Below are 20,144 nucleotides of genomic sequence, written 5' to 3'. Positions count from 1 at the left end.
CCTTCAATTCACCTCCACCCAAGAGCAATGAAAAGTATGTTTTCCCTTTTTAAAAATGGTATGCTTGGGCTTCACTGGTGGCGCAGTGGTTGAGAGTCCACCTACCGATGCAGGGGACGTGGGTTCGTGCCCCGGTCTGGGAAGATCCCACATGCCGTGGAGCAGCTGGGCCTGTGAGCCATGGCCACTGAGCCTGGGCGTCCGGAGCCTGTGCTCCGCAACGGGAGAGGCCACAACAGTGAGAGGTTCGCGTACCGCAAAAAAAAAAAAAAATAATAAATAAATAAATAAAAATGTTATGCTTCAGGAGCCTGGGATCGCTGAAAAATTTATAAAAGAAGGGAGAGGGTACAATTTAATAGGCACTGCTAAACACCTACCTCTTAACCGAACTACACCTCACAGATAAAACCTGCTGGAATTCCCTGGTGGTCCAGTAGTTAGGACTCCGTGCTTCCACTGCAGAGGGCACAGTTTGATCCCCAGTTGGGGAACTAGGATCCTGAATGCTGTGCAGCGTGGCCAAACAAACAAACAAAAACCTTGCCAACATGAGACCTATCTGCTTCCAGACAGTCCATTCACTATAGAAATGAAAGACCATCCTCAGTACGTGGCTTGGGTATTATTCTCATGTGTCCACAATTCGGATTCACCTTGTCACCCAAGCTAACTCTGTACTTGTGACATATACTACCCCACTTCTCCCACCCATGTCTGTTACCCACCCCTACCCCCATTTCTGATTAATTTCAACAGAGGGCAAGAAGCATGGTAGCAGCTCTACTTTCCATCCTCACACACAAATACTTCCACATAAACAGCAGTGGGGTCACCAAATATGCCAAGACAGCCCTGGCCAAAGTGGATGTAGACATCCAGGAAGCCATCCTTTGGTAGCTAAAATGGTAGTTTAGACCCCCTAACTTGCGTGGCTGGCAATCTTAAAGTCTGTATATCTTATTTTCTTTAGGTTCAACATATCTATAATTTAAGTCTTAAGCAGTCTAATTTTTGTGAAATCTTTTAAAAGACGGCTGTGCTTCTATAAGTGTCTTTGGATGCCACTGCCTCTTTTGCATTTCTGATACAGTATGGGTTATGTAGGTCTTTTAGGCTAGTCTGAAAATGAAACCGGAATTTATAAAACAGGTTCTAAGAGAAAACAATTCCAAGTCCTAAACGGCCAAAATAAACATGAAGTTTTCAAATATAATCCATATAATTCCTTTATTCACAGATAATACAGCAATTATTAATGTATCTAACTATAATTCCGTATTCGATATATTGATTTTTCAGTAGGTACATTTCAATATACTTTGTATTTAATATATTTATTGTTACGTATATATGTGTATGTATTCAACCAAATTGTGTACAACAGATTGTAGCCACAGCAGGACTTTTGCTGAAATGACCTTACAGTGTAGTTGAGGCATTTCTCTTGACAGCATGTCACTGAAATTTGATACCACACTCTCCCACTTCTGCTTTAAACTGTTAGAGTGGATTCTGTGGTCTGCAATTAAACAATGACGATTACAGTAACTGGGTACAGAAGTTACTGCTTTCAATATACTCCTGAAAAAAGTGAAACTTTAGTTTTTTAAGGAACCTCCATACTGTTCTCCATAGTGGCTGTATCAATGTACATTCTCACCAACAGTGCAAGAGGGTTCCCTTTTCTCCACACCCTCTCCAGCATTTATTGTTTGTAGATTTTTTGATGATGGCCATTCTGAGAGGTGTGAGATGGTATCTCATTGTAGTTTTGATTTGCATTTCTCTAATGATTAATGATGTTGAGTATTCTTTCATGTGTTTGTTGGCAATCTGTATATCTTCTTTGGAGAAATGTCTATTTAGGTCTTCTGACTATTTTTGGATTGGGTTGTTTGTTTTTTTGATATTGATACCATATGACCCAGCAATCCCACTACTGGGCATATCCCCTGAGAAAACCATAATTCAAAAAGAGTCATGTACCACAATGTTCACTGCAGCTCTATTTACAATAGCCAGGACGTGGAAGCAACCTAAGTGTCCATCGACAGATGAATGGATAAAGAAGATGTGTCACATAGATACAATAGAATATTACTCAGCCATAAAAAGAAACGAAATTGAGTTGTTTGTAGTGAGGTGGATGGACCTAGAGTCTGTCATACAGAGTGAAGTAAGTCAGAAAGAGAAAAACAAATACCGCATGCTAACACATATACATGGAATCTAAAAAAAAAAAGAAAAAGATCATGAAGAAACTAGGGGCAGGACAGGAAGAAAGATGCAGACCTACTGGAGAATGGACTTGAGGACATGGGGAGGGAGGGGGAAGGGTAAGCTGGGACAAAGTGAGAGAGTGGCATGGACACATATACACTACCAAATGTAAAACAGATAGCTAGTGGGAAGTAGCCGCATAGCACAGGGAGATCAGCTCGGTGCTTTGTGACCACCTAGAGGGGTGGGATAGGGAGGGTGGGAGGGAGGGAGACGCAAGAGGGAAGAGATATGGGATATATGTATATGTATAACTGATTCACCTTGTTATAAAGCAGAAACTAACACACCATTGTAAAGCAATTATACTCCAATAAAAATGTTTTTTAAAAAAGTGAAAGTTTGTGATTGGTTATCTGATCTGGTTGGAGTTGAAGACAATGAGGATCCAGTGATCATGACAGGGTTTAACATCACTAGTCCATGACATCCAGTGATGAAAGGATTACTTAAATTATCACCTGCGGTAGCTTAGAATGAAGCACCGATCTAAGGCAAGGCTTTTGCAGTTTGAGTGACAGGACGTTGTGAGACAGCGCAAGACTGTGAGGTAGGTCAGCTGGTCCTGAGTTCACCGGACAGCTCAAACACAGCAAACGACACTCAGTGTTCTAAATCCTCAAGGCCAGAGAACCAGGGAATTTCTATAATTTCCTAAAAGAATTTGTTTTCCTTGTAGCTGCCAAGCTGGTACAGGCAAAAATCAGATGCAGGCATTGCTCTTATAGGATTGCTGAATTACAATATAGGATGAATTCAGTTTCACTAGTTCTATGTGAAAGTTAGGGCATTTGATTGGGTTAATCAAATATGCTTTACTCATTCATTTTATTTCCTCTATTGCCTCTTAGCTACACATCATTTTATTAAATTTTCATGATTGCTCTAGGGCTACTCATGTGCGTCTTCAATTGATCTAAGTTTATTTAGAGTTAATATTGTATCACCTCACTTTTCTCATGTCACAAGTGGCCTTCCGAAATTTCTGTTCCACAGAAACAATGAAATCAACGACCACTATTGTTTTAAGTCACTATGTTTTGATGTGGTTTGTTATATACCAATAATAACTGCAACAGTTGTTTAAAGCAAGAGGGTTACTCTAGTGCCAGTTACTTCATCATGGCCAGGAGAAGAGGACACTGATCATAAAAGAGCAAGACCCAAGAATTTAAATGGGGACATTTGGGATGATTCAGGTAACAGAAAACCCCCAGATTCTATGGAGTTTCCTAAGCCAGCAGAGGCAACCCTCCCCTATCTGATAAGACTAGTGCTACCTTGCTTAAGGACAGTGTAACAACTACACCTCAAGGAGTTACCTTGCAAGAGAATGCCAGTTCTCTCCTATTACCTAACCCCTCCCACCCCTCACTGCCTCCAGACGTGTAAATGGGTTTATACACAAAAAGAACTGCAAGATTTTGTTACTTTCTAGAGAGAAAACCTTGGGACCATGTGGAAAAAGATTCTAAGGGAGCTAGACCATAGACAAAGAGGATCATAATTTTAAATCAGCTTTATGTAGATACTCATCAGAAAATTTTGATTCACAGTTCTAACTCAAGCAGCTGGGGATGGTTCCAAACTATTTGCTCAACTGCTTGACTAAAACCAAGACTCAAGCATGGCCAAAACTAAGGCTGAGACGCCAAAAATTCCTTGGTGTAATATGGAAGAAAGAATCCAACAACTTAGAAGAAAAGGCTGTTGTTAATTTATCATTTGCAACCTACTACCCACCCTACCTGTATCCCCCATTAAGGCCAAGGGGATACTCCTTTCACCTTGACTTTGAGAAATACATTGTACCTGGGAGTATCAGCATTTTGAAAAGTGCTATAGGAGATATCCTATGTAAGCTGGGGGTAAAGCCGAGAGGTCCTTCTATTAAATGAGCTTCCTGATTTCAATGGGGATGATCAGAAGCCAAGGTAGTAGACTTGCTGATAGCCCCTGGAAGCAAGATGAACATAGTTCTTTGTAACAGGCACAGCCAGAGTGATAAGTAGAACGGTGTGACTAGCATGGATCACAGGTGATGGCCAACTGATCATAAAGATTTTTAACCAAATTAGATAAACAGCCAACTAAGTACAACTTGATCTACGTAAGACTTAAAAAAAAAATCTAGATTTGGAGACTAGATGTCTGACATGAATCACCATGCTGAAACACTGTCTCTCACCCAATTCCTATCCCTGAGTCATTTCACAGACTCAGAGCCTCTTATAAGCAAACAAATAAATAAGCAGGCAACTCAGTACTGGTGAGAAAGGACCCTGTGATAACATAACAAGTATATAACACAATTCTTCTTCCCTAAATAAGTAATTATAACCATTTACCAGGTAATTGTATCCTGGGGAAAAAGAAATCCCTCTTCTCTTCAGGGTTGATTAGCTCTTAGTTACTGCTAATCCCTGGGGACCCAGAATATCACCATGTTGAGTTAGTGGGTTTATGGGAGATACTAAGCCTACCATGGGATGGACTAAGTCCCGAACCCACCCAGTGGTCGCTTTCCTAGTTGAATACAGAGGTGAATTACATACATCCAGCAACAAGCAGAGTCCACAGTGAGTGCTACTTCGGAATAAAGGGCCAAGTGAAAGCCTCTGAAGCTGCTTCTCCTCATTAAAAGAGAAAACCCAAAGCAACACCACATTATCTATGTAAATCACAGACATGTGTGCCACTATCAAAAACTTGAGAGACAATGCAAAGTGTGTGTGTTTGTACGTGTGTGCATGGGCCGTTTAACCTACCCATTTAAATTGAGAACACAAACGGGTCCTGGAAAATGTCATAGATTATTATAAACTTAATGTAATGGCACTCTAATTATAGCTACTGTTCCAGACAGGATCTCTTTACTGTAGCAAATAATCACAGCTCTTGACATATGCTAAACAGGTACTGATACAGCAAATACATTTTTCTCTACCCAATAACCAGGCAACATCAAATGCAGTGGGCTTTAACTAGCACAGAGAGAAGTAGACTTTCCCTGTCTTTCCTCAGAATTACATAGACTTATGGTATAATTCAGTCTGCAAGGACCTTGATTGTCTCACTATCCCATTAGACCTTACCAGTCTTGATGACATCATGCTAATAAAAGTCAAGAAACTAAAATAAAAAATTATATGCCAATGTCAACCAAAAACCAATTGGAAATTACATACTCTTGTCACCGTAACTTGTTATTAGGAAAATTTTCATTTATAAAAATTCATTTTAGGGCCTCCCTGGTGGCGCAGTGGTTAAGAGTCCGCCTGCCGATGCAGGGGATACGGGTTCGTGCCCCGGTCTGGGAGGATCCCATATGCCGCGGAGCGGCTGGGCCCGTGGGCCATGGCCGCTGGGCCTGCGCATCCGGAGCCTGTGCTCCGCAACGGGAGAGGCCACAACAGTGAGAGGCCCACATACCGCAAAAAGAAAAAAAAAAAAAAAAAAATTCATTTTATATGTTCCTTAGAAGGAACTCATCTATTAAATAAAGCAAGATATGTAAAATAAATGTTTATGTGTTATTTTTGTTATTATTTCTAGTTATTTTTGTTCTTATATGCCCTAAGAATGCTTCAATATCTAAACCTCTTTTGAAGAAACTGTATGTTTCCCCCAAATCAGAAATTCTTCTTTACATATACAACACAATCTATAAAATACTCTGTGTCTGGGAATTCCCTGGCAGTCCAGTGGGTTTGATCCCTGGTCAGGAAACTAAGATCCAAAAAACTGGCCAAAAAAAGAAACATTAATTAATTAATTGTATTTAAAAAATACAATACTCTGGGCCTATTAGTAGTTTGTCACTTTCCAAATAAGTAAACTCCCAAGTAAAAGGACTAAACCACTGCATAGTCATATGTACCAGATCATGCTATGTACTTGCTTAAGCTGGGAACTACGTTTCCTAAAATCCCTTTCCCTTCTGATTTCGTGTTAGAGTTGGTCAGAAGGGAAACTTGCTAAGGATTTGAAAGGCAGAAGTAAAGCAACAACCATCCTTTACTCTTGGAAGGTTGTCATGGTTAAATATGACATCAAACAAGAGGCAGAGATGTCCTGAAGATCCCAGCTTGACCATGCTCTATGTGTCTTTCCACTTGCTGGCCCTGCCAACCAACAGCAACCCCGGGCCCACCATAAGACACTTCACTTTGGACCCACAGAGCTTGTAGCTACAGAGATCCAACAGCTTTCCACAGACCTCTCCACAAGTTCCTTCTTCATCCTCCCATTTCAATGGCTGGAAGTACGTGGCTTCTCAGATTCCCCTGTAAGTTCTGACTGATGCACTGGTGCCAATGCTTCAAGTGGATCGTTAAATGATTCTTTCCCTGATCCTCTTACTCCCTTTTTCACTCCTTCATTTTCCTTCCCACATGTGTGTAATATCTAATTCTTTTAGCGAACCTCTATTCCCCAAAATACTCAAGGTGGCTCTGCTTTCATAAACAAAACCTGAATGACAAAATCGTTTTCTTCATTTTTCCTTTTAAATGCCTTATGTGTCCTTCCATCTGACAGTATTTACAGATTAGTTTTTATTCAGCACATTATTAAATGCATTATCTCACTTAACCTCTGTAATAATTCTGAGAGGTAGATACTAATATGCCCATTTTTAAGACAAAGAAATACAAGTTTAGATTCCTTGATCAACTGGTAAGCCCAAAACCAAAAAATACTAAGTTGAAAAATAGGACCTTGATTTCAGGTTCAATACTTTTCCTATTTTCACATCAGCAAAAATGGTGGTATAAGGACCTCTAAAATTTCCCTGCACCATAAAAGCAACAAAGAAAACTGGAAAAAGTGTTAGAATCAACTTTTTCAGAGCTCTGGAAATTAATCAAAGATTTGAAATAAACCAGGGAGTGTTTATTCAAGAAAATGATAAAACTCTTGGTAAGAACAGCAAGCTTTGTGTCATTTTAACATGTACCATTCCTATTCCCTCTTCTCCAGCTCTGCACTAGCCTTGAAAACCAACAGCATATTATCATGGGAAAATTATCAGCCAAGCAGCCACCAGAGGGAACAAAATGGATTTGGAGCTCCTCTGAAGTTTCATTCCCAGAAAATTGTCTGGTGGTTCCCTGGAAGAGCCCACTTGCAAAGCTGTCTTTATTTAACCTAACTCTGAACTTGTCCAGTGACAACCCTTTGTCAAAAACAATTAGAGACAATTAATTAATTCTGCAGCTGCCTGAGGTAGTAACAGCTGGGGCAAACAATAGGCTATACAAAACACTTAAGGGAAAATAAGGGAATGAGATATACATAAGGGCTTTGAAAAACTCCACCATATTGGTGGGAATCTAGAAGTCCATGCATGTGTAGGGCTGTGCACATGTTCAGGGAAGAACTGAGAAGGCCCTATACTCTCACCTCAGGCTGACCCTGAGGCTTTGCACAAGCAGTTAGTGAATGTTAAGGCAGAGTTGTCAACTGCCTGGCTAAGTGTTGAAAGCATACCCCAACACACACACACCCAGAGCCCACCATCAAAGACTGGGAGACTCCTTAATTTAGGCATTTAAGGAATTTTCTGTCCAGTCATTAGCTGACCATTAAGCTAACCAATCTGAGACTACACAAAGAAACAAGAAAGTATGGCCCTTACATGGGGAAAAAAAAGTAGAAACCATCCCTGAGGATGTCCATATGATGGACTTAAAAGACACTTAAAATCTACTATTTTAAATAATGCCTAGTACAAGGAATAAGAAACTCAAAAAGAAAAAAAAGTAAAAGAAATGACAACGGAGTTAAAATGGTATACTAGAAGTAGAAAACATCCATTAAGCCAAAAAGAAGGCAGTAATGGGGAAATAAAAAAGACATATAGAAAACAAAATGACCAACATACATCCTACACTATCAGTAATTAAATTAAATGTAAAGGGATTAAATACTCCAATCAAAGGCAAGATTGGCAGAAAGGATTTTAAAATTATGATTCAACTAAATGCTGTCAACAAGGGACACACTTTAGATTCAGACATACAAACAGATTGAAAATTTTTAAGACATAAAAAGGAAGATGACACATAGTGGAAACAGTAACCAAAAGAAAGCTGGAGTAGCTATACTAATATAAGACAAAATACACCTTAAGACAAAAATTGTTACTAGAACAAAGAAAGGCATATTTTAATGATAAATATTCACTCTATCAAGAAGATAGAATAGTTATGAGTATATACTCACCTAACAACAGAGCCCCAAATTACATGAAGCAAAAACTGACAGATCTGAAGGGAGAAATACAAATTCAACAATAATATTTGGAGACTTCAATATCCAACTTTTAATAATGAATAGAACAACTATACAGAAGACAGAAATAGAAGAATTGAACAATGCTATAAACCAACTAGACCCAACAGACACTTAAAGGACACTCTGTCCAACAACAGTGGAATACACATTCTTCTCAAGTGCACACAGAACATTCTCCAGAAGATATACTATACGTTAGGTCATAAAATGTCTCAATAAATCTGAAAGTGTAGAAGTCACACAAAGTATATTCTCCAACTACAATGGGATGAAATTAGAAATCAGTAACAAAGAAATTTGAGAAATCCACAAATATGTGGAAATTAAACAACACACTGTTAAATAAATAGTAAGTCAAAAAAGAAATCACAGGGAAATTGAAAACATTCTGAGATAAATGGAAACAAATATATAATATGCCAAAACTTATGGGATGCAGTGAAAGCAGTGCTTAGAGGAAAATTTACAGTTATAAATGCCTATATATCAATAATAAATAATATCAATTCTGGAAGATGGGTCTGGAGGGCCAGAGTGGGGCAGCTTCCAGAAGAAGGTAAGAAACACTAGAGCAGTGACTCTGCTTAGTCTAAATTGGCCTCCTCAAATTCCTATCCCTCGTTTCTTTAGATAAGTCAATTCTTTCTCCTTGAGCACTTACACCTCTTCATCCTGCTGACAGACTTATCTTCCCCAAGGGCAATGCTTGCAGGCAATATATTTGCTCTCTTCAATTAGTCACACCCTCAGTCTTCCTCACTCTCTCCAAAATGTTCTATTTTCTCTTCCCTCCTCCACTTATCCACTCAATTTATATAATTTATTATCAAATAAAGAACTACAAAAGAGGTGCCCGGTGAACATAAATAAAGCACAAGGGCTTGTAATATCACTTTTGCAGTGTCAAAATGTGGATGGTCAGAAATCTTCACAGAATGTGAAAAGCTTTGGTATTTCTGGCTTCCCTACTGGAAAACACAGATGTATGTTCTTACACAATACAAGAAATTTGTCATCTTAACATCTATGAAGTAGGATAAAAATACATTCCCAAACATGCAAAGGCATACTTCAAGTGGCAAATGGCTGCAATGAACCTGGGGTGCCTACAGGAACCTGCAAACCCCAAAGACCATTCCTTTACCCACACATATATACATATCTTACATATCTATTTTATTTTATAATTCCACACAACTAATTACTATTCTTAATACAACTTTACAGCAATGACTAGGCACAGTGAATCTCAGCATAAAACTAAGTCAGCCAAGACTTACACAGAACCTTATGAATTATGGCTGGAATAACACTCTCCTTACTTTACCAGGAAAACCTGCAGTGCTTAGAGCAAGGCTCACTCACTCAAATGCCCAGAGATTCTTGCCAATTATTGAGAATGAATAAAGCAGGCTGGCACTTGAACATACAAAGGAAGGAGCCACTCCTCAACTCCAGCCAGTTAGCACAATAATATGGGAATCTGCCCCAATGTTTCCACATCATTTGATTCTTTAAGAGAAGAAATCTAGATTTTTAGATGAAATTGCTTGAAAATGCTTACTCTAATTTTTTTCCAAAACACTATGTAAGCCAAACAAAATACTTCTTGCAACTTCAGATTTAGAAAATTAAACTCCCACCCTACAGTGGACATCAACTGCTCTTTTTCCTGCTCAGCATCCATCCTCTGATCTTCTGATTATAGAACTCCTCTTCCCTGAGGGGAAACCATTCCATGTGGTACAGGTAGGGCCTATCAGAGGCAAGGGCACATGCCTCAGGCAGTTCAGAACTTTTCTGTTACAGCCATGGAATTGACTGTATTTTTCCACTGGGATTACTAACCTTGAGCTTCCAGGGGCCATCCTGTCTGGCTCTTGGAGAGATAACATCATCTCAGCCCCTGGATACGGCTATCATGATGGGTCTACTAGAATTTTCAGCTGCATGAACCTATAAATTCCTTTTTTTGCCTAAGCTAGTATATGTTGGTTCTCTTACAACCAAAAGAGCCCTAACATGTCCCTAGAAAACTGTGTTGCATAATTCATTCTATAGAGTTCGAACAATAAGAAGATCTGTGAGGGACTTCGCTGGTGGTGCAGTGGTTAAGAATCCACCTGCCAGTGCAAGGGACACGGGTTCGAGCCCTGGTCTGGGAAGATCCCACATGCCACGGAGCAACTAAGCCCATATGCCACGACTGTTGAGCCTGCGTTCTAGAGCCCGCAAGCCACAACTACTGAGCCTGCATGCCACAACTACTGAAGCCCGCATGCCTAGAGCCTGTGCTCTGCAACGAGAAGCCACCGCAATGAGAAGCCCGCGCACTGCAATGAAGAGTAGCCCCCGCTCGCCACAACTAGAGAAAGCCCACGCACAGCAATGAAGACCCAACTCAGCCAAATAAATAAATAAATACCAAACTTATATCCAAAAATTAAGATGAAGAATTAGATGTGAAATGTACCTAGCATTTTGTCAGGCACACAGTAAGCCCTAAACTAATGTTTGTGTTTTTTCTCAATCCCTCCACTGGAAAACCAGATTGGAAAGCAAGATGCTTGAGGCTTCACTACTAGGAAGAAGGAAAGGAACTTGAAACAGCTTCTAGAAACATTAAAATTTTCTATAAATAATCATACTAGTCAACTGTGTACAGTTTCTCCAAAGATAGAAGAACTGCTGTTGTCAACTGTTAAACAGGTGTTCATGTAACAGGACTGGAGGAAGTAAGGACAAAAGGGGAAAGTACCGATGCTACAAGGTTAAAGCTGAATTTTTCCACTCAAGGCTGATTTCAACCAAACATCAGTTTTTTATGAAAATGTGTAGAGTCACAGGAGGAGGCCCTGGAGATCTCAGGGAAAGAACCTGTACAAGATACAAACTGCGTAGACTGTTGCTTTATAGAAGGATAGCAGTGGGAGAAATATTTTGCTGGCCAAATAGAACTTGGAATCCACACACTTCCATCTTAGCATCTGTCACACTACACTAAAGTATTCTGCTCACAAATATCTGCACTATCAGACTATAAGCTCCTTGGAGGTAACTTTTTTTCTCACTCTCATCTTTGGAATACCATTGCCCAGCACACAGCAGGTACTCTATAAATGTTGGATGAATTCAACTGAAACTAACACTGAAATCACAAAGGGCTTCGGATTCTAAATAGAGACATAAAAGATTCTTCCTACTGAGAACAAAGGGAGAACATTTTGGGGACATGCTCTGGCTGACATCAACGCTGAGCATGACTAAATTAGGAATGATCTAACAACAAGTTAGTCCTAGCAAACAGAGAGGTCATCCAGCAGAATCTGAATTTCACAGGCCCTTCTCACGCAAGTGATCACACCTAAGAAGTGACTCTCGTTAGGACTAAAAATACCAAGGAGCGAAGCTGACAGCCTGAGTTCCATACCCTGGTGATGTACCTTTTGATCAAACAGTCCAGTGTTGAGAGGTAACTGAGAATTTTAGATATATGCAAGAAAAAAGTTAATATAGTGAAAAATATGCCATATTGGGACACACTTACATTTATGAAGGTATATTTTTCTACAAGCTGTTATATGGGATATTCGGGTTTGAAGCAGGGACCCTACCCTAAGCACACTAGGATTCCAGGAAGCACCCTGTTAGAGACAAGGCCCTGGGTTTGGGGTAAAGAATATGGGTGACAGTTCAGTTCAGTATCTAATAAAAAGAAAAATAAAACATTTCAGGAAAATTATTCCTACTTGAGTCAGAAGGAATTATCAAAACAAACTGCCCCTCTTGGCTGCGATTTGGGCCTTGATTTTGTGAATGAGAGGAAGGAATTAAAAGTTCTAATGTGCGATAAGAGTGGCCCTCATCTGACACTGCATCTGGGCAGTATGTAGGTAGGGGAATTGGTAGACCAACAACTACAGGAAGCTCTCCTGGCAAAAAAATGAAGGTGGGGAAATGAGCTCTAGACCCAGAGATGGTACTAATTATAACGAGTGCATTTGAGGACTACAGAAATGACACAATTAGGCTTAACAACGAGAGGTTTGCTCCAAGGGGACCAATAAATGGCAGGCTAAGAATTTAAAGTCATATTATGAATTAGATTTGGCCATCTGACAATAGCTTCAGGTTTTTAAAAGTGTGTGTGTGTGTGTGTGTGTGTGTGTGTGTGTGTGGTGCGTACAGCTCAAACAACTTTGGGCACAGTCTAACTCAGTCTTTTCCTCTGAAGCACAGAGGAAAATGGACTCTAATTTTTACTACTGCAGACACTGGTTCTCAGAAACAGGGAGCTGGACCACTGGAAAGGTGCTCTACTGCCCTTGACACAGTGAATGGGATGAGAGGGCAGAACCAAGAGAGCACCAAGCACCTTGTGCTCTTATGGCTGTCACATACAGTCCTTCTAGCAGAGAGGCAGTTTATTCCTAGCCTACATGCTTGTTCTGTGAGAGGCAACTGAGAGGTGAAAAGTACAAAACACTTCATCTCACCCCAGTCGCTCACTCCCCTTTTCTGTGGGGGTGATGCCTAGTCTTATTCACTCTCTGACTGAGCCAACTATTCACTAATTGCTCTTTACATTTATGTGTGTAACTGCACCATACTCTGGCTTGATTTTTCAAAGGGTACCTGCCAACATAAATATTCCAGGTCCAAGATAAAACAGAATAATTAAAAACAGCCCTTGTTATCCAATTAGCTGATCATCTCCTATTTGTACACCAAGTTATATTTTCAGTTGTTTTGCCTATCTTCCTCATTCAAGTGAACACAACAGGTTTTAACTTACAAATTGACCATCAAATTTTAAGGGATTAACAACAACCAGGATGGGGGGCAGGTGCTGGGGAAGCAGTGTGGGCTTTAGAGGAAAGGAAGGTCGGAGCTTGGATTCCAAAATCTGCCACTTACTAAGGCTAATCAGTAGAGTGGCAAAAACAATTCATACTTTGTAGGCTGTTACAAATATTAAATGACAGTGACAAAATAATTCTATAAAGAATGTAGTACATAAAAGGCTCTCAAAATTGCATTACGTAATAACAGCATGCTCACAGTATCTTAGCATCTGCAGAGCAAAAATAAAAGTTCTTTAAGGCTCCTATTTCTATTCCTAAAATTAAAAGGTTGAAATGGGAGAGGTGAGATGTTACAATTTGTTTTTGGAGAGAAAATATATAGCAGGGGTTGGAGAGGTATCTTTCACCACATGTAAAGTCCATAAGGAGTGTCTACTTGGAGATTTGCTTCAATGCAATCACTATTCTACCAACACCTACTAGTCATTCATTCAGCAAATATATTTAAGTTCTCCCTAGGCTCCAGGCCTGTGGTAAGTGTTGGCGAGACAGCTATAAATAATATAGACACAAGTCTGGTTCTTAAACAGCTTACAGTTTAGCAGGTGAGCTAAGCCGGCACATGAAGGATAAGAGCACTGTTGGGTGTTACAGGAGCACACAGGAGAATATCACCAAATCTTCAAGGGAGATTTCATGGAAAGCTCACTGTAGGAAGCAATCACCAAAGAGACATCTGAAGAATACGGAGTGAGCTGAAGGAGGACAAGTTCTAGACAGACAAGAGCACGTGCAAAGGTTCTGAGGTCAAATAGTGCTGAAAATTCAAGAATTACAAGTAGTTTAGTCCTACCAGAACTTTGGGCACAACCTGGATGAGTGAGTACAAAGGGGGACAAAGCAGAGATAAAAGAGTAGGCAGTGACTTCCCTGGTGGTCCAGGGGTTAAGGCTCGGTGCTCCCAATGCAGGAAGCCCGGGTTTGATCCCTGGTCAGGGAACTAGATCCCGCATGCCGCAACTAAGATCCCACGTGCGGCGACCGCATGCCACAACTAAGAGTCGGCGCTGCCAAAATAAATAAATAAATAAATATATTTTTTTAAAAAGAGTAGGTAGACAATGCAGTTAGCAAGGTAAGCAGGAGTCAGATCGTGAAGTAAAGACCATTCATGCTAAAGAGCTCTGAGTTAATCCTGGAGACACAGGGAAGTTCCTGAAGAGTCAGAACAACATGATCAGATTTGCCTTTTAGGAAGCTTGCTCGACTGTAGTGTGAGAAAAGAACACGTGGGAACTCTCTTAAATCATATAAAGAAACTATCTTAGAAGAAAAAACACCAAAACCCCAACCAAATGTTAAAAAGAATCTCAGCTGTTTTAGAAATAAAAGATTTACTTGGCAATTTAAAGGAAAAAATTGTTAAAGCCCAAAGGCTACAATGATCTGCCAACTGTAGCATAATGAAAGATAAGGCTCTGCATCTCAGGTAAGCCTTGTTTCCTAGCAACAAGAGAAAATAAGAGAGGTTCCAACCTGAATCTCTCCACTTCCTTCCCCCCTGCCCTCTCCAGGCAGCTTACGCCTGCTCAGTCTTTGTCTTTTCACTTATGGACCCAATTTGAGCAACAAAATAAAAATTTTGTTATAGAAAAGCCTTGGGGAAACTGCAGTCAGTGTGCCAAATAGCTTTAAAAAATTAAATGCTAGCAGATGAGAACCAGTTCTGACCCCAAGGTCAAGCAAAACTAATCTTAGCTATTTTGCCAGTGGTCATTAAATAATGAGAAATTCTGTAGGTAGTTTCTAAATTAGAAAGTCTGAGATCTTACTAGTGGGGTGCAAACATGAGCACCAGAGCATAATAATTAGACTTAGATACTTTTCTGAATTTGCCTTTTAAAAATAAATTATGCCATTAAGCACTAAATGCAAGGATTAAAATTTCACAATCTTCTACTTAAATCAAAATGTGGTGACAACTACTGGCACACAACCAAATACTAAAAGAATCTTAGCTGTTTTAGAAATAAAACATTTGCTTCCAACTTGATGCAAACGTTTTTAGGGTCTATGATTAAGCTGATCTGTAAATACAGCATAAGAAAAACAGGTAAGGGAAGTCTTTTATGTGGCAAATAAAAAGCTAAAATCAAGATTTTGAAGGATGTTTGGCTGTAACTCACAAAAGACTTGAGACAAAGTAAATGACTATACATTCCTAAAAATTAAAATATGCACATTTTATAGAGTGATTAAAAATGTAGGAATTTATCATTACTATAAGACATTTTTTACAAGGTTATGTGCAAATTTAAAAAATAATAATACCACAACTACTTTAGGAAACATAGTCAAATCCATTCCATAGTCCATCCATCCAAAGGAATGGACTCATTATACTTTTTCTTTTACAATAAGAGAAAGTCTCTACTTTCCATACTTTCTAAAAATAATTAATTTAATATTTCAAAATGTGCTTTGGGTATTTGTGATTCACCAACTTGCTTAATTATTTCAAAAATCACTATTTCAAAAACTTCCATATTTTTATATACAGTTATTATTTATTTGTTCACAGACCGATGTGAAGAATGATGCAATGGGAACTACATCAATGGTATCCTGGGAGTCAAGATACCATTCATTCATCCATTCATTTCTTTGTTAAACAAATATCTGAGTACTACCTGTGTGCCAGACAATGGGCACTAAAAAAAAAAAAAAAACTTAAGTCCCTGAAGAAACATAATACTATATTTCATCAAATGTGAGATGCCATCAATTGTAAGACTAACTCTTAACTAATAAAGAAAAAACACAGGCTTCCCTGGTGGCGCAGTGGTTGAGAGTCCGCCTGCCGATGCAGGGGACACAGGTTTGTGCCCCGGTCCGGGAAGATCCCACATGCCGCGGACCGGCTAGGCCCGTGAGCCATGGCCGCTGAGCCTGAGTGTCCAGAGCCTGTGCTCCGCAATGGGAGAGGCCACAACAGTGAGAGGCCTGCGTACCGCAAAAAAAAAAAAAAAGAAAAAACGCTTTCAATTAAATTATGACACAATGCCTTGGATGAATCACATCAACCTCTCAGTGCTTTGATGTTTTTTAAATCTATTCAGAAAAATTTGGCAATTTTTCCTGCCTTCAATACACTGCTTGACATTTTAAATGGCAACCATTTTTTCACAGATCTCAGCACAAAACACAGCTTCATTTACTTTGGGATGTCTTGCTTTCTTGGCTGCCATAAAGCATTTAGTGTTATTAAAGAAAAGTAAATGGAACTGTGATGATTTTGCCAGTGGCACATGTTTACTTCACTAATGCTAAATTCACATCTCTTGACTTTGTTTTGGTCCTTTACTGTGTGTTCAATAACTCTGTGTTTCAACGCCATATCATAATGGAATCTTTTTGAAGATATCTTAAATGACAATTAAACCCAACAGATGTAGAGCTGACATTGTGTACATAACTCAATTGAAATGATGATACTAAATATAGCTACAACTAAACTTGTACAAGCACAAGCAATTACAATCTGGCCAAATGGCCACCTGACTGACAGCAACTGACAGATGCCATCAAGCGATATATTCCAAATTCAAGACATTAAAATGTGAAAAACATTATGTCTTAGAATCAGTAATAGCAGCAAACACTCACACAGCACTATGAGGAAAGCACCATTCTATGTAGTGAACATACATTATGTCACGAAAACCTGTAAGGTAAATAGATTATGTGCCTCTAGATGAGGAAACTGAGGCTTGGGGGCTGGGGGGTGTTGGAGTAACCTGCCCCAATATCACAAAGCTAGCACGTGCCAAGGTTAGCTATTGAATCCAGGCAGTCTGGGCTATGCTTTTAACCACTACGTCATGTGGTCTCTTAAGTTATTAATCAATAACTAGCTTTGTGACCTAACCCGAATCGTTAGAGACTCCTTTCCTTACCTGGAAAAGGAGGAAAATGGAATGGATGATTATGGAGCCCTTTCCCAGGATGAAAATATTATAATTCTATAACCTTCTATAGTAAAATGTTATCACCATGGTAGTCTCTCCTTAAACCAATACAATTCAAAGACCTTCACCGACATTAGTGATTAGTGAAAGGAACGTAACTTTTACTATTAGTCTAAAATACACACACTTAGAAAGGTATTAAGAAACAGACACACATGTACCACCATTTCTCTTTTGCAGGGTGATGGCAAAAGGCTGACTGTAGACACAAATGATCCAATTTGTGGGTTTTACTCTGCCTGTGTACTACATTTATGATAGAAATTTAGCCATTTAAAATTTTAATCCAAAATTAACAAATGATTTCAATGTGTCCATTGAGCATACACACACTGCACAGTCCTTTATTCTTTATTCTTTAAAAATTCTTTTCATTTATGAGGGAAAAAACAATAGATTAATAACAGATGCAAATATGGCAACATTTTCTCCCTTGACCCAATTTAAGGGTGGAATTAAATGTGCATTACACACTTGACAACTCTTCTGCCCCAAGGCGGGGTGGGTTGTCACACCCTTTGGATTTTCTACAGGCCGAGCCAGCTGCCCTCCCTTCTAGGTAACCTTCCTTCAGACCCACAGCCTCTGATCATAAGGCAACACAGTGGTGCTTAAAATAATTCCTAAGAGTTCATTTTGAAGTTGTCTACAGGAGAGTTAATAAAGGAAAGAGATCACAAGGTGCAATGTGTTTAAAGCTTTCATTATTTATTCACAAACATCAAATACTATATAAGTTTTGGGCCTTGCTTTTCTCTTTTATATACACATACATATGCAGACAAAATAATCTGCCCCAACGGAAATCAGAGAAAACATTAAAAAGATTTCTGGGGGAAGAAGTGAAAAAAGGAATATAAGTGAACTGTTGGCAAAAGTAGGCTTAAAAAACAAGTGAGAAGATGCTCAAAGATGAAAGGCCCTGGCTGGTACACAGAATTTTACTATTACATACCTTCCCATGCTGCCCAGCTCTTTCATAACAAATGACGACATCTTCCCACATTTCTAGCTTCTCAAATATCTGAAGGGCTGAACTGGTACATCCCAACTCAAAGAGTAAACTTGCAAGCTGGCGCTAGAAAATCAAGTTAAAATAATGAACAATTCTTTACACAAAGATAGATTCCTGTCCCACTTGTAGGTATATCCAATCTGCCATTTTAAGCATCTGCTTACTGTATTAAATGCCTAATTTCTACAATTCAACCTCTACTAATTAGAAATTTGCAATCATTCAATACTTACCTTTACTTTAGCAAGCCTCTTTAGAGGGGGTAAGGAATTAAAAAACAATATAGGAACTGTTCAAAACACTCAATATATCAATTTTTTCCCAAGAATTCAGAACTTAAAAGGCAAAATGTATTTCTTCATTACCTAGAGATTCTATATACGACAATCTCTGTTGTAAAGCTGATATCCAATAAATCAATTTTTAAAACTCTAGTTAGAATGGCCATTATCAGAAAGACAAGAGATAAGTGTTGCTGAGGGCATGGAGAAAAGGGAACTCTTGTGCACTGTTGGTGGGAATGTAAACTGGTACAGCCACTCCAGAAAACTGTATGGAGGTTCCTCAGGAAACTGGAAATAGAACTACCATATGATCCAGTAATTCCACTTCTGGGCATACAGCTGAGGAAAATGAAAACACTAATTTATTTTAAGCACATCCTAAAAAACTTAGCTACTAATTTCCCAGTCCTTGGCAGATAAAAGGGTGCAAATTGTGGTAAGGTGAGTGAAGGTTAAATATATTCAAAAATAAACATACTGCATATTATAAGTGATCCAACCTGCAGGAATAGAAAAACAATATTAAAAAGGTTTAAAAAGTAGGTGAGACTCTTGAATAAGGTCTGGTTTCAAAATTCAATACATATTTAAGAGTTAAGAGACTAATGGACATGGAACATGCAGGACTAACAAACTTAGAAAGTAAAATGAAATATGCCTGAAAATTATAAGCTAACATATTATCGAAATAAATAAAAGGGATGGTCCAATTCTTCTGTATCTCATGAAATACAAGAGAATTTGGCTATTTTAGAATATGTGGTTGGACATTTTCAAAACCTGAACATAGAATGTGGGAGCTGGAATAAATCTTAATGCTCATGTAGTAAGTAGTTTAATCTTTTCATTTAATAGATGAAGAAAGTTATGACATCTAAGCTGATATGATCTTTAGCTAGCAGTAAAGATGAATTCTCTTTTTATAATAAACTATGCTGTTACTTCTTGATCTTTAAAAATAATACATAAAGATATGGTTACTCCCTATTATGAAAGAAGAATGATTTAATTTCTTAATGAAAGAGGATGTTTATCTAACTGCCCCAATATCCTAAAATCCACAGCTTCCTAAGCAGATAAAATAAACACAGCCTACATTCTAAATTTATTTGAACAGTATTTAATTTTCCTAATGCTTCTGTTCAGAAACAGAGTAACAGTTACACCCTCAACAGACATGTTTTGTCATAATAACAGTCTGAGATGTTTATATACCACAAATCACACAGTACAAAGCACTTAAATTTCACAGATCAGGGTCAAAAACATGCCAAAAAGTTCCAGTTTTTAACACCTTCCTGATGAAGAAGCTACTCGTTTTGAGATGATATAACAAAGCTTTTTTTGTGCCTATGTTTTATTGAGATGCCTTCAATAGATAAAATGAATCCCAATGTGTAATAAACCCCCTCATTTACCCTGTGCTTAAGAA

The 20,144-nt window shown here is 38.8% G+C and overlaps 1 protein-coding gene across 2 annotated transcripts in view; it reads right to left on the bottom strand.

Moving 5' to 3' along the window:
- The window catches only part of TTC27 (tetratricopeptide repeat domain 27), a 183,541-nt gene that overhangs the window by 58,994 nt on the left and 104,403 nt on the right, over window positions 1-20,144 (bottom strand). For both annotated transcript variants that reach the window (XM_060117082.1, XM_060117081.1), the window contains exon 12: window positions 18,369-18,491. In XM_060117082.1, coding sequence (XP_059973065.1) covers window positions 18,369-18,491 — 123 coding nt within the window. The remainder of the gene's footprint in view (window positions 1-18,368; window positions 18,492-20,144) is intronic.

This window comes from Mesoplodon densirostris, chromosome 14 (genome assembly GCF_025265405.1).
Source record: "Mesoplodon densirostris isolate mMesDen1 chromosome 14, mMesDen1 primary haplotype, whole genome shotgun sequence".
In the NCBI taxonomy this organism is placed as follows: domain Eukaryota; kingdom Metazoa; phylum Chordata; class Mammalia; order Artiodactyla; family Ziphiidae; genus Mesoplodon; species Mesoplodon densirostris.
This window is presented reverse-complemented; position numbering and strand designations above follow the sequence as displayed.